The sequence below is a fragment of the Triturus cristatus genome, chromosome 3_1, assembly GCF_964204655.1.
Source record: "Triturus cristatus chromosome 3_1, aTriCri1.1, whole genome shotgun sequence".
Taxonomy (NCBI): Eukaryota; Metazoa; Chordata; class Amphibia; order Caudata; family Salamandridae; genus Triturus; species Triturus cristatus.
The window spans coordinates 801,785,364-801,800,365 of record NC_140583.1 but is presented as its reverse complement, the minus strand read 5'-3'; the positions used below and the strand labels follow the sequence as shown (position 1 = coordinate 801,800,365).

The 15,002-nt window shown below is 46.2% G+C and overlaps 1 protein-coding gene across 1 annotated transcript in view; it reads right to left on the bottom strand.

Annotated features, from left to right (window-relative positions):
• TRPM8 (transient receptor potential cation channel subfamily M member 8) overlaps window positions 1-15,002 on the bottom strand; it is a 161,349-nt gene that overhangs the window by 101,164 nt on the left and 45,183 nt on the right. Inside the window, exons 5-6 of the mRNA XM_085646403.1 lie at window positions 1,531-1,830; window positions 722-817 (exon numbers count right to left, since the gene is read on the bottom strand). Coding sequence (XP_085502529.1) covers window positions 722-817; window positions 1,531-1,830 — 396 coding nt within the window. The remainder of the gene's footprint in view (window positions 1-721; window positions 818-1,530; window positions 1,831-15,002) is intronic.

Sequence of the window (15,002 nt, the reverse complement as noted above, 5' to 3'; positions counted from 1 at the left end):
AGTCACACCAACAGACCATGCACGCAACTTCGGCATCATCCCCGACAGCCAGCCATGAAATGACAAGTCAATGCAATCACCTCCTCCTGCTTCCACACCGTCTGCATGCTCTGCCGAATCTTCAGATGGATACCCATTAACACCAGAAAGACCATCACTCAAGCCCTCATCACCAGCTGCTCCTACAATGGCAACATTCTCTACTCCGGAATCGCCACCCAGCTCCTTAAAAGACTTCAGACCATACAAAACATCGCAGCCAGACTGATCCTGGAACTCCCCAAATGGACCCACATCAACACTCATCGTAGAAACCTCCACTTGCTCCCCATACTGAAGAGATGCAAGTTCAAGATCCTCACACATGCATACAGAGCTCTCCGTGACCAAGGGTCATCATACCGCAATCATCGACTGAACTTACACTGGCCCGACAGACATCTGTGCTCTGCCTCACTCGCCCTCACACACACTGCGCATCCATCCTTCTCCTTCGTTGCGGAAAAAACCTGGAAAGGCCTGCCCTTCCACCTCTGAACAGCCCCCTCCCTGGCGAACTTCAAAAAGAAACTCAAGACCTGGCTCTTCAACTGAGATACGGGACCCTCCACACCCAGATGACCTCAGAGGTGACAGTGTAGCACTATGTAAATGCTGTTTGATTTGATTTGATAATAAGATAAAGACATGTTAATACTCTTTCTTTCTTGGACTTCCATACCTGCTCCCAAATGACTTTCGAAAGCTCCCTCTTGTTCTGCAGAACTGCCCAGATGAAGACGGCTTGTAGTGGGTGTCTTGTGATTGGAGATGTTTCCTAGCAAGAGATTGACAAAAATATTTTTACTTAAATGACAGGTCTCTAGTATTGACTGAGCTTCTGTGAAGAAACCTGACTATAGTTTCCACCTGCTTGCTCTGTGGATGGGTACCCTTATTGTATATTTAAATGTGTGTGTGAAAGGTTATAAAGCTCTATACTGACATAATGGTGGCCTCTATGTTAAATAGAAGGTGATACTGAAAACTGCTCCATAGAGAAGAATGCTTCAACGAGCCCTGCTCATGAGCTCTCCATATAATGACCTCTTCAATAACTTCTGCTATAGAACTGTCTCTCAATAATAGGAATTTCCTTTACTGTAGTTCCCTATCAGTGTAAGTGTTGTCTGTCAGCAACTCTAATAGTACATGACGATGAACAGGCAAATAAGAAATTCTGAAGATTTCCAGAGAGGACAATCCCTTTGAAAAGCTTTCAGACCTAGTCGCACGTAATGCATCCCTGACATGTGACAGACTGCCTCAGCTGTACTACGCATTAGGGGCAACCACCCACTGGAAAGTCTCTCAAGTTTCCCATAGTACAATCACTCCCTCACAATGTTTATTGCAATATACATCATTCAATGACATGCTTTTATTGCCACCATTATGCCTGACATTGACATCTCATTGAGGGAACTTCACACTTCCAGTTCTAAAACCATGGCTTTAAGCAAGTTTTGTTTCTAAAATTGCTTCACCCACAAGGTAACGTCCTACTATTTGAACTTCCATTCCATCCTTCATGCTGCCATCTTCCTTTTTGCTCCTCTGAAAGTTGGTGACCATTTTCCAGACAAAGGTGAGCAGGTTATCGTTGTAGGAGTTCTTCGCGATGTGCAGGTTACGAAAGACTAGAGAGCTGAAGTTCTCAGAGAAAAGCTCCGTGAGCACCTCACAGCTAAGGAACTTCTTCAGATTCAAGCCGTTCTCAAGCAGGAGGCGTACAAATTTCGGACGATCCTTTACCAAGGCCAAGAACATGGCGTCCTCCAAGTCAGCAGACTGGAAATGGATGGAGAAAAAAACACAGAGCAATATTAGAAGTAAGTTGTTATTTTACGTTAAGCCACTCGGTGTAAGGAAATTGTTTTCTGTTCTGTTACAAGACTAGATTTATTGATTCATGTTATCTTAGATCAAAGAAAAGTTCAGGGATCTTTTTGGGGATGATAAATGCCAGTTTATTATCCCCACTACAAAAAAGGAATGATATAAGTATGTGCTTGTAGTCCAGTATCTCAATGCAAAAATAGAAAAATAATGGTGGAATAACAGGGATGAATGTACGGTCGTTAAATATGTCAGTGGTTTGCAGACATTTCAAGACAGACTGATTGTCTTATGAGAGACAAGTGGCTTCTACTGGACTGCTTGGCAATGCTGGACCTGAAGGATGCATATTTCTAAATTCCAATACAGCCAAGTCATAAAAATAGCTGGGATTCAGTTGGGACGAAAGAAAATCACAGTTTACAAGACACCCACTTGGTCTATTTTGCAACTTCAGTGTTTTAGAAAGAAACTCCAAGCAGTTATGACCTATATGAAGGTGCAAAAAGTGAAGCAGCTTAGACACATTTTTTCAGGATTCATCATAGTTCATTATTCAGTCAGTTGATAATGGGCCTTTAGTAAAAGATAAAGTTATTTTTAACAAGAAGTCTACACTGGTTCTGGAATGTCTGGGATTTCAGGGAATTAAGGCCCTTGTTCATCAGTGTGTACGCTCCCCCACCCCCAGGGAGATGAGCATGAAAGTCCTAGATGTGTGTGTCTTTGACCCCATGTAGCCTTCCACTGTGTGTTGTATTTTAACTTGTGTTTTAAGAATATTTGATGTATTGTTTTTATCTTTTATGATTGATGCAATCGAATAAATATTGCTTGATTTATTTGTTACAAACACTTGCAGAAATTGAAAAGAGTATTCTGTGCAATGATAAGAATTACAGAGATGCAGTGGATTGCGAAGTGAGACAGGAGTCAGAATTTTGGATGTCCAACAGAGACTGTTGGCATGGTGGAGCAGTTTTTTTAACTGCACCAGAGATTATCATCATCTACACAAGCTGAGTTGTTTAGGGAGCTAAAAAGGGCTAACCAGAAGGAAATAGTCACTAGAAGGAAAGGGGGTAACATAGAATTGGTCTAGAGCTCCTGATAGATGTTTTCATTGAACAGCATGGAGAGGGATTCTCAGAAACCTTTAGATCTTTTGGGGAACAACAGTCTTTGAAATGTCCTGAATATAAATATTCGAGAACCGAGACCATTTATACAAGTAGAGCCTGAGGGAGTTGGGTTTATTCACTAAAACACCAGGGGCCATATTATCAAGAACAGCGATAATATTATCGTCACTTTAGCGGCAGGAAACCGCCACTAAAGCGGCGATAAGGGGCTTGATAATATGCTCTTGAGAATTCCAATAGAAGCCCAGGTTTGATGTCCTTCACACCAGAACCTGGGCTTCTATTGGAATTCTCAAGGGCATATTATCAAACCCCTTATTGTCACTTTAGCGTCAGTTTTCTGCCTCTAAAGAGGCGATAATGTTATCGCCGTTCTTGATAATATGGCCCCAGATTTTCAAATGGCTGACATGCGAGATGAGATTTTTATTCTCAAAGTGAGGTTAGACGACTATGCTATATGAGCACTGTTTATGCTGAGAAACAGCACCCGCCATTTTATTGGGCATTAGGGGATTCAAGCAGAAGATCATGGCAGGCGAGACAGAAGCAGAGACCTACTGCTGGAACTTTGAAGTCAGTAATGAGGGCCCTATCTGATAAACGGCCTTGTGACCTGCTGTAGTGGCCTTGGACAGCACTGTGTTGACAGTGCTAGAGGCCAGCTGTGTAGTGAGGGTGGGAGCGTCTCACTTGTAGGAGTGTGATGATTAGTAATTGTGTTGGTACCGCCTTTGGCAGTGCTGGTAGGGGCAATGTGTGGTGCAAGCTCCAGTGGCCTCTTGATGAGGGCCCTGGCACTTATTTTTCTACAAATTAAGCACTGGCGTGTGTCCTCTTATTCCACTTTGCTTCCTGAAGAATGAATTACCATCATACATCTACCACTAGGACTGCAAATGAGTGTGGCCCGCTTGGGATTAACCAGAATTCTGACAGAATGGCTCTGGTAGGAAGCTTGTGTCTGGGGTTTGCAACAAATGTACCCACTAAGTCAGTAATATCGCTCTGTTCAAGAATGGGTTAATACCCACGCACTGAACTTAGCCCAAGGGCATTAGAGTGATTTACATGAGCATCTGATTCCATCATACATTTTTAGGCATGGGAGATTAAGCGATTTTCCCAGAATCACAGGATGCTGAGCCGAGGTCGAGGCTTGAGTCTGGTTCCCTGGGCCCAGACGCAACAGCTCTGGCCCTTAAGCCACTTCTCCTCTCCTACATAACAAACATAGCGAAGAGGGTGTGATCATTCTTTAAAAAAACGTTGTTACTTTGCAGGCAGTCTGGCCTAACTAAATAATGGCAACTCACACTAGAAGGAAAGTGCTCTATTCAGAAAGCTGGAGCGCAGAGGAGGTGGAAAGACATTTGTATGATTGCAGGAGAATTTGTGAAACCATAAATTCAATTTTTGCTCAGGGCAGCTGAAGCTGTCAGCGGATACTGCGGAAGTGAACTAAACCCATCCTTTCATGCTCACTTTCCCTTCTCCTTCCCACTGCTGGTGCTCCCTCGTAATCACATCTTTCTCTCCTGACTTCGGTTCTCTCCGTCCAACGCCGCCACGGCTCATGTACTTCTATTATTTGCAGCTAATGGTTTCCACAAATGGATGCTTCAGAGATGCCATTACAAACGTATTTTCGTGAACTTGAAGGGGAAATGTGTGTAATGCCATTTTCCTCATGGCTGGATCCCCAGTTGATAGCCTGGTCTGGCAGCAGTATTCGAGCACGGCGCTACATTTATTCTCTGGGCACGTGCCCTGGCTCCACGCGGGAGCAGGGCCCATTATGACGAGGGCGAAGCATCTCTGTGGTTTTGAAAGGGTGACGTGATTAGCATGCATGCGGAATATGGAGCTGTATATGACAAGAAAATATTAAGTTTCATATTGGGGATATTAAAATTATATTATACCTAGTATGTATGGAGATGTGAAGAATGCGATATATTATTTATGAACATTTTTGAGTGACTCATGATACTCCTTCCCCTCAATCAACAGGGTCAATAAATAGCATAATATAATACTCGATGCAAATCTGCATTTATATGTTAGTCGATGCTGTTTATTCGTACTGAGCAGCTACAAAATATTTAACCAAAATCAGGTAACAAGCAGTTACGTTTGTACACTGAAATAAAATTTCGTTCTCATGTTTCTATCAGCAGAGTTGTTTTTCGGTGCAATAACATCTGGCATGCAATCTGTGAAACACTAAGCAGTATTTTGTCACATCAGATTTACTGTTCTGTAGCAATACCATCGAATTTGACCTTTGCACTGCTGATATATATATTTTTTAATTAGATCCTTATTGGATGCTACTGATAATGGATATATATTTTTTACAAAACTTTTTTAGCACTACCACTTTAGATGTATTGCACTTGGAGGAGGTAGGATGCACACAGTAAGTTATTGCACTTTAGTGGGTTAAGTAAGCCGATAAAACATGGATTGTAAGGTTGACAGTTTTTAAAGCATTTATGCAAAATATGGAATGGATCAATTGAGAAGGTATTGATCTGTATCAAAGGTCAAACATTTGCAATTTCATGAAATATTTTATATGCATCTAAGTGATCTTTTATACATCTATTTATACTATTTATATTGTGCATTAGAGCAAGAATTGTATATTGCAAATTTAGTATTTTTTCCATATCCATGAATTGGCTATCATGCACTCTCACTTTAAAAAGGGTGACCAAAGCATACAACGTTGTCATGTGATCAAGGCAGGTAACTGCCGAAACGCGTTATGGTGGAATCGTTTGTGCGTGAATAAAATCTATAAATCAAGCACTGAACCTGGGTCCACTCTTGTTTGTCCTGGAGGAGAGATCGAAGAAAGCGAGGGTTTTCATATATATATACATTTGATATTGAACAAGGCAGATGTCGAAATGTGTCTGTCGGTGCAGGGGGTTCCAGCAAATTAAAAGATCACTAAAAAGAATTCCTGCGAGTGCCGTCCTTTGTATGCCAACAAAATGGTTTGGTAAAGTGGAGTAATATCTCTCTCTCTCTCTCTCTCTCTCTCTCTCTATATATATATATATATATATATATATATATATATATATATATACATATATATATATATATATATATATATATATATATATATATATATATATATATATATATATATATCAAAGCTACCTGTTGCCCCCTCGACAAGGCATCACTCGAGCAGCAGTCATGGCGGGTACAGCACATCCCCGCACACCGAGAACTCTCTCCGGCGCTCATGTCTTTGATGTTCAGCCTGACGCGTTTCTGAGCCTTCGCTCTCATCAGAGGCTCGACTTGAGGTGAGTATTAGGACACTCCTACTTGGCAAATTGATGGCCCTCCAATGGGCGATTCGGGTGTGACCCGCACTGCCTGATGGAATTCGTAGTTCGTGTCTGTTCCCATGGATTGGCGCTAATGCTCACAGCTGTGGTAATTATGTGGCCCTTGGATGGGCCTCGGGGTGCGTGGTGTGCCTTCATCCCTCAACTGCTCCTTCACATAGAGAGCTCGGCATGATTCCGAGCTCGTGACCCCCATTTTCTTTGGGGTGGTGCTTGCCTTCGCGGCTGGGCTTGCCGCGTGAAAATCAAAGCTACCTGTTGCCCCCTCGGCAAGGCATCACTCGAGCAGCAGTCATGGCGGGTACAGCACATCCCCGCACACCGAGAACTCTCTCCGGCGCTCATGTCTTTGATGTTCAGCCTGACGCGTTTCTGAGCCTTCGCTCTCATCAGAGGCTCGACTTGAGGTGAGTATTAGGACACTCCTACTTGGCAAATTGATGGCCCTCCAATGGGCGATTCGGGTGTGACCCGCACTGCCTGATGGAATTCGTAGTTCGTGTCTGTTCCCATGGATTGGTGCTAATGCTCACAGCTGTTGTAATTATGTGGCCCTTGGATGGGCCTCGGGGTGCGTGGTGTGCCTTCATCCCTCAACTGCTCCTTCACATAGAGAGCTCGGCATGATTCCGAGCTCGTGACCCCCATTTTCTTTGGGGTGGTGCTTGCCTTCGCGGCTGGGCTTGCCGCGTGAAAATCAAAGCTACCTGTTGCCCCCTCGGCACGGCATCACTCGAGCAGCAGTCATGGCGGGTACAGCACATCCCCGCACACCGAGAACTCTCTCCGGCGCTCATGTCTTTGATGTTCAGCCTGACGCGTTTCTGAGCCTTCGCTCTCATCAGAGGCTCGACTTGAGGTGAGTATTAGGACACTCCTACTTGGCAAATTGATGGCCCTCCAATGGGCGATTCGGGTGTGACCCGCACTGCCTGATGGAATTCGTAGTTCGTGTCTGTTCCCATGGATTGGCGCTAATGCTCACAGCTGTTGTAATTATGTGACCCTTGGATGGGCCTCGGGGTGCGTGATGTGCCTTCATCCCTCAACTGCTCCTTCACATAGAGAGCTCGGCATGATTCCGAGCTCGTGACCCCCATTTTCTTTGGGGTGGTGCTTGCCTTCGCGGCTGGGCTTGCCACGTGAAAATCAAAGCTACCTGTTGCCCCCTCGGCAAGGCATCACTCGAGCAGCAGTCATGGCGGGTACAGCACATCCCCGCACACCGAGAACTCTCTCCGGCGCTCATGTCTTTGATGTTCAGCCTGCTGCGTTTCTGAGGCTTCGCTCTCATCAGAGGCTCGACTTGAGGTGAGTATTAGGACACTCCTACATGGCAAATTGATGGCCCTCCAATGGGCGATTCGGGTGTGACCCGCACTGCCTGATGGAATTCGTAGTTCGTGTCTGTTCCCATGGATTGGCGCTAATGCTCACAGCTGTTGTAATTATGTGGACCTTGGATGGGCCTCGGGGTGCGTGGTGTGCCTTCATCCCTCAACTGCTCCTTCACATAGAGAGCTCAGCATGATTCCGAGCTCGTGACCCCCATTTTCTTTGGGGTGGTGCTTGCCTTCGCGGCTGGGCTTGCCGCGTGAAAATCAAAGCTACCTGTTGCCCCCTCGGCAAGGCATCACTCGAGCAGCAGTCATGGCGGGTACAGCACATCCCGCACACCGAGAACTCTCTCCGGCGCTCATGTCTTTGATGTTCAGCCTGACGCGTTTCTGAGCCTTCGCTCTCATCAGAGGCTCGACTTGAGGTGAGTATTAGGACACTCCTACTTGGCAAATTGATGGCCCTCCAATGGGTGATTCGGGTGTGACCCGCACTGCCTGATGGAATTCGTAGTTCGTGTCTGTTCCCATGGATTGGCGCTAATGCTCACTGCTGTTGTAATTATGTGGCCCTTGGATGGGCCTCGGAGTGCGTGGTGTGCCTTCATCCCTCAACTGCTCCTTCACATAGAGAGCTCGGCATGATTCCGAGCTCGTGACCCCCATTTTCTTTGGGGTGGTGCTTGCCTTCGCGGCTGGGCTTGCCGCGTGAAAATCAAAGCTACCTGTTGCCCCCTCGGCAAGGCATCACTCGAGCAGCAGTCAAGGCGGGTACAGCACATCCCCGCACACCGAGAACTCTCTCCGGCGCTCATGTCTTTGATGTTCAGCCTGACGCGTTTCTGAGCCTTCGCTCTCATCAGAGGCTCGACTTGAGGTGAGTATTAGGACACTCCTACTTGGCAAATTGATGGCCCTCCAATGGGCGATTCGGGTGTGACCCGCACTGCCTGATGGAATTCGTAGTTCGTGTCTGTTCCCATAGATTGGCGCTAATGCTCACAGCTGTTGTAATTATGTGGCCCTTGGATGGGCCTCGGGGTGCGTGGTGTGCCTTCATCCCTCAACTGCTCCTTCACATAGAGAGCTCGGCATGATTCCGAGCTCGTGACCCCCATTTTCTTTGGGGTGGTGCTTGCCTTCGCGGCTGGGCTTGCCGCGTGAAAATCAAAGCTACCTGTTGCCCCCTCGGCAAGGCATCACTCGAGCAGCAGTCATGGCGGGTACAGCATATCCCCGCACACCGAGAACTCTCTCCGGCGCTCATGTCTTTGATGTTCAGCCTGACGCGTTTCTGAGCCTTCGCTCTCATCAGAGGCTCGACTTGAGATGAGTATTAGGACACTCCTACTTGGCAAATTGATGGCCCTCCAATGGGCGATTCGGGTGTGACCCGCACTGCCTGATGGAATTCGTAGTTCGTGTCTGTTCCCATGGATTGGCGCTAATGCTCACAGCTGTTGTAATTATGTGGCCCTTGGATGGGCCTCGGGGTGCGTGGTGTGCCTTCATCCCTCAACTGCTCCTTCACATAGAGAGCTCGGCATGATTCCGAGCACGTGACCCCCATTTTCTTTGGGGTGGTGCTTGCCTTCGCGGCTGGCCTTGCCTCGTGAAAATCAAAGCTACCTGTTGCCCCCTCTGCAAGGCATCACTTGAGCAGCAGTCATGGCGGGTACAGCACATCCCCGCACACCGAGAACTCTCTCCGGCGCTCTTGTCTTTGATGTTCAGCCTGACGCGTTTCTGAGCCTTCGCTCTCATCAGATGCTCGACTTGAGGTGAGTATTAGGACACTCCTACTTGGCAAATTGATGGCCCTCCAATGGGCGATTCGGGTGTGACCCGCACTGCCTGATGGAATTCGTAGTTCGTGTCTGTTCCCATGGATTGGCGCTAATGCTCACAGCTGTTGTAATTATGTGGCCCTTGGATGGGCCTCGGGGTGTGTGGTGTGCCTTCATCCCTCAACTGCTCCTTCACATAGAGAGCTCGGCATGATTCTGAGCTCGTGACCCCCATTTTCTTTGGGGTGGTGCTTGCCTTCACGGCTGGGCTTGCCGCGTGAAAATCAAAGCTACCTGTTGCCCCCTCTGCAAGGCATCACTCGAGCAGCAGTCATGGCGGGTACAGCACATCCCCGCACACCGAGAACTCTCTCCGGCGCTCATGTCTTTGATGTTCAGCCTGACGCGTTTCTGAGCCTTCGCTCTCATCAGAGGCTCTACTTGAGGTGAGTATTAGGACACTCCTACTTGGCAAATTGATGGCCCTCCAATGGGCGATTCGGGTGTGACCCGCACTGCCTGCCTGAAAGACATGAGCGCCGGAGAGAGTTCTCGGTGTGCGGGGATGTGCTGTACCCGCCATGACTGCTGCTCGAGTGATGCCTTGCCGAGGGGGCAACAGGTAGCTTTGATATATATATATATATATAAATGTTTATATGTATATATATGTGAACAAGGGCGCCTGAGCCCGAAACGCGTCATCTGTCGACTGCTGTTTGGTGAATTAAAACATCTTGCCTGAAATCAGAAGTGGTTCGTGTCTCTCTCTTCGCCGCCGGGGGTTCTCTGGTGGAAGTGGAAGGAGTACTGGTTCGAAATGTATATATATATATATATAGAGATATATATATAGATAGATATATAGATATATAGATAGATAGATATATAGATATATAGATAGATAGATAGATAGATAGATAGATAGATAGATAGATAGATAGATAGATAGATAGATAGATAGATAGATAGATAGATAGATAGATAGATAGATAGATAGATAGATAGATAGATAGATAGATAGATAGATATTAACAAGGCATCAAGCAGGGATGCGCTTTAGCCTCAGCCCTTTTAATCATCTACTCATGTGTGATCTGGCACATGCACTTGACTTGATAATCAGTGATACACCAAACTTTGTGAATCGCTCTATCACTTCCTTGCTCTACACCAACAATGTTGTCCTCTTAAGCCACACAGCGAAAGGCTGATTGACTCTTTACAGCAACACAGCAGTACCAATGGAATGACTGTGAATTACAATAAGACAAACATTGTAATGTTCTTCCGGAATAAGAAAAAAAGCAGCATATGGCACCTAAGCAGTCACTGCCTGACTGTAAAAATTTAAAATATCTGCGCTGCTGGCTGGACAATAAGGGAGGATACTTAACACATTTAAACTCACTAAAACCTAAAGTCGCATCACCAATATTCGCCTTCCACACCATCTTCAAACTAACAAAACAGCCCACCTTGGAACCCCTAATGAACATAGTAAAAGCCAGACTTATTCCCACACTAGAATATGGCTTGTAACCTTTCCTGTGGAAATTGTGTACTTTCTTAACCCCTTCCCCGCTCATGACGGAACCGTTCCGTCATGAGCCACGGTTGCTGTGTGCTCATGACGGAACGGTTCCGTCATGACACGACCGTTGGCGGCCGCTCCGCCCACGCGGCGCTGTTTCCCCGCCTGTGCGGGGGGGACAACGGAAATGGGCGGAGTCATGACGGAACCGTTCCGTCATGAGCACAGCTCAACCGTGGCTCATGACGGAGCGGCTCCGTCATGAGCACAGGCCCACCGCGCTGCCCCCCTGCCCCCCCCAGCGCTGCAGCGGAATGTCCGCAGCAGCGAAGGGGTTAAACATGGCCCAGATATTTCTTTTTTTAGATCATTGTTTAAGCTCCCTCACACACCTCTGCAGTCTAGATCAGATTGAAATCCATGCTGTGTAATCAATCTTTAGAACAAACAAGCATTTACAATGCAACGGTCTCGGCATTGTTAAAGTTAAAGCTATTGGCATTGCTCATGACAATGCAGTTTCTTTAAATGTTTTAAAAACAAAAACATAAACAAAAATAATGTCATGAGCAATGCCAATAGCTCTAACTTTACCAATGCCGAGACCATTGCATTGTAAATGCTTTTCAACTGCCACACGCCACCAGACTCGTGGATTACAAGAGAGGAGCCCCGTCATAGAACCGCGGCCAGTGTTGCCCGATGCCCCCGTGAAGCCTTTGCCCTGCTAATGTGCCAGACTTAGCACTTAATTATACGTAATGTTAGTAGCTCCGTATCTGCCCCGCTGCATGAGCACAAGGCCCCTTTCAAACCAGATAAAAGTATGGGGAGGGGGCTTAGAAATGGCGTGCCAGTCTCCCCGTGGCACAATACAGCGAACCCACCACTCTCTGTGATTACAGCAGATTATGGCCGGCGCACAGCAGTCCGTTAGGGCAGTTCATAACCTTTTACACATTCCGAACGCTCGTCACACGCTTCTCCCTTAAACTGTAATTCCCTTGGCTTGTTTATCTGCTTATCGACAGTTTTCTTTCCCTTCTGTGCTGAAATTACCATTGTGTAAAACGCTCAAGGCCATTATTCCAAAAACATTACCCAGAAAACCATTACTACAAATAAGAGTGAGGGGTACGGGGTTTAGGGGGCAGGACAAGTGGGGAACAGGAGCAGGCGTCAATGGAGTTATACGGGGCAAAGGGCGAGATGGGATTTACACACAACAAGCAAAGAAACATTCACGGTAAGGACTTCTTGTGTATGTGTCGAGGTAATACGCTTCCTTTTTTTTCACATAGGTCCGTTAACCCCTCCCTCCCCAGTGATTTTTCTAGTGCGCTCGGATATCTAACACTTTCTTTTCCAGGAACCTGTGGCGTGGCACCATGTTTGCCATTTGTAAATAAACGGTGTCATGGAACGACACAGGGAGAGAGAGAAGATTCGAAATCGGATGTCAGTTCCAGTTCCGGTTTGTGTCTTAACTAACACGATGTACTCCCACAAATCAAACTTATTAAGAGACGCATTTATCTCTGCCATATGCTAGATGGAGAGGATCCGGCGCAATCATTTACCCGTATTTAGTCATTTTACAGAAGGGAATGAAGTGTCCTTACAAAATAGGTAAACGTGTACCTGCATTGAACTGCTTTCGAGACAAGCTTCCTGTTCACCACAAAGGAAATGACGAGCACGGTGCTCCTTTGAAAACTATAAACGACGTTCTCCACATCAAGAAGGAACTGCTAAATAAAATACGACCTTGCAGAGCAAAAACAAAAGCAGCTGATATTTAAGGCGGGGTAAACGGAGGATTCGAAACAGGCCAGTGGAAAAACAAGTAAAGATGAACAAGCCGAGGGCACCGGAAGACACCACCGCCTTTCTCCGAGGCAGAGCAGAAATGCCTCGGAGAAATGCAGCGTCCTTTTCGGATTCGGGGGCGTGTTTTGCTGTTATCTCCTCCAGCCATTGGCTGGAGGAGATAATTAGACTTTCTGCAAAAAACACGCCCCCCGATCCGAAAAGGACGGGGCCTGATCGGAGTGACGGGACCTCTTCTCCAATGGCTGGCCAGCATTGAAGAGGCCAGCCAATGGAGAACAGGGGAGAAGAGGGGCGGGTTCAAGCCCCTCTTCTCCAAGTCATTAAATCTCCGACTTCCGGTTCTGCCTTTCGGCAGACCGGCGGTCCTCGACCTAAAAAAGCCTCCTCAAATACCTGCACTCAGCATGCGTGGCAAAAGTAGGAGCTTTGAAGAATCTAATCTGGCTGGAAATTTCATCGGAAAACAAATTAGCACCTCAAAACCATAGAAAGCTTGCCCTCTCTGACACTTTGGAGCTACAAAATGCAGCAACCTACTGGAACCAAAATCATCCTCACCAGCGTTTTAAACTAAATATAAATGAAGCGCTCCATTAAGAATCCTTTGAACAGAACAGTCAGTCTCTTAAGAGAAAAAAACATACAGACCTTAGGGAGCTATGATGAAAGAGAAATATGCCATGTTATCATGCATGTTTTTTTTCCGCATGCCATTACTACGCGGTCCGTACAACGACTGCGTTGGAACAATGCATGCCATAACTCGGCAAGTCAGAACAATGACTTGCTCTAGGGGGTGAGCTGGATGTTGGAATAGTATAATTTACTATTCCAACTCCAGTCTGTGCAACAGTAGGGAAGGTTTAGGATTTTAAATCCAACACCTTCTGACCTCTAGAGCAAGTCGGTGTTCCGACTTGCGAAGTAATGGCATGCTTTGTAACAACGCGGTCGTTGTAACAACCGCGCTGTAATTGCAAGATCCAAAAATACATCATTGACACATTCTCTGTGTATTACAAAAAAGTTCTGCTCTATTCCAATGGGCAACTTCTCCTCGTTAGACCTTCTTCTCCCATGGTCAATCCGCCCTCCCTGCAATAAGTGCTGCCTCTGTGGAATGAACCAAGACACTTTATCCCATCTCATCTGTATCTGCCCCCCACTAAACAATGACCACAGAAGATTCCTTCCTCATCAATTGGTTAAACAAGGAATTCGAACAATACAGGCAGCTGTGAACTGTTTTCCGAATGATGCACACCCTCAAGCAACTGTTGGAGTAATAACATTTTTGAAGAAAGTGGATAAAATGTTAAGAAATTCAGATCCACCTCCAACCACTTAAGGACTGTAGGGCAATGCGCCAGGGTGCAAGATACCTGCTTTTGTTAGTGAACAATATCAAGAGTAGGCTGCTAGGGAGCTCAGTCAGCAGGTCAGGCTCACAAACTGCACCTGCCCATCACTTCCAGCTGACCCTGTGCTGGATCTCACCTATCCTACCTCTTTGATACCTCACATTAGCCTGGCGGCAGATCCGAGACACATCAGTTTTACTCTACACTGCTGCTACATCAATCACACTGCTTTTTTAGACCTTAGAGCAAGGCACTTTCTCTGACTCCAGCACTTTAAGCCCATCCCCGGGTTTTATAACTAACCTAGTTTTATTCTTGTGTTATGTATAAGAATGTTTTTCCAGTAGCAGGCTGCAGACTAAGATCAAGCACACTCTTGCTATTAACAAATGCTCCCTTAGGTCACTTACAGCCAGTGACTCTATACAAACTGGCCTAGATCTGCAACCTGGAGAAAAACAATTACAAATCCCCACGCACTACGAGGTGTGACTAGGCTTCAGACACTTGTGTAGGGCCCAGCACATACGACTCAACCTGGCTGGTTTTGCAGACTGCTGCACCCGTACTGTGATAATCAGCTGTATACTCTTAGATACCCATTTGTATTGTCATGTTACATGCTAATGTACCCTTAGGTCTTATCCTGATCACAGAATGCATCCATTTATGAACTCTCTGTGTTAGTCAAGGAGATTATTTGTCTCTTTTTTGCATGGTGTCAAAATAGGCGGGTAATGTTTTATATATTTGTGT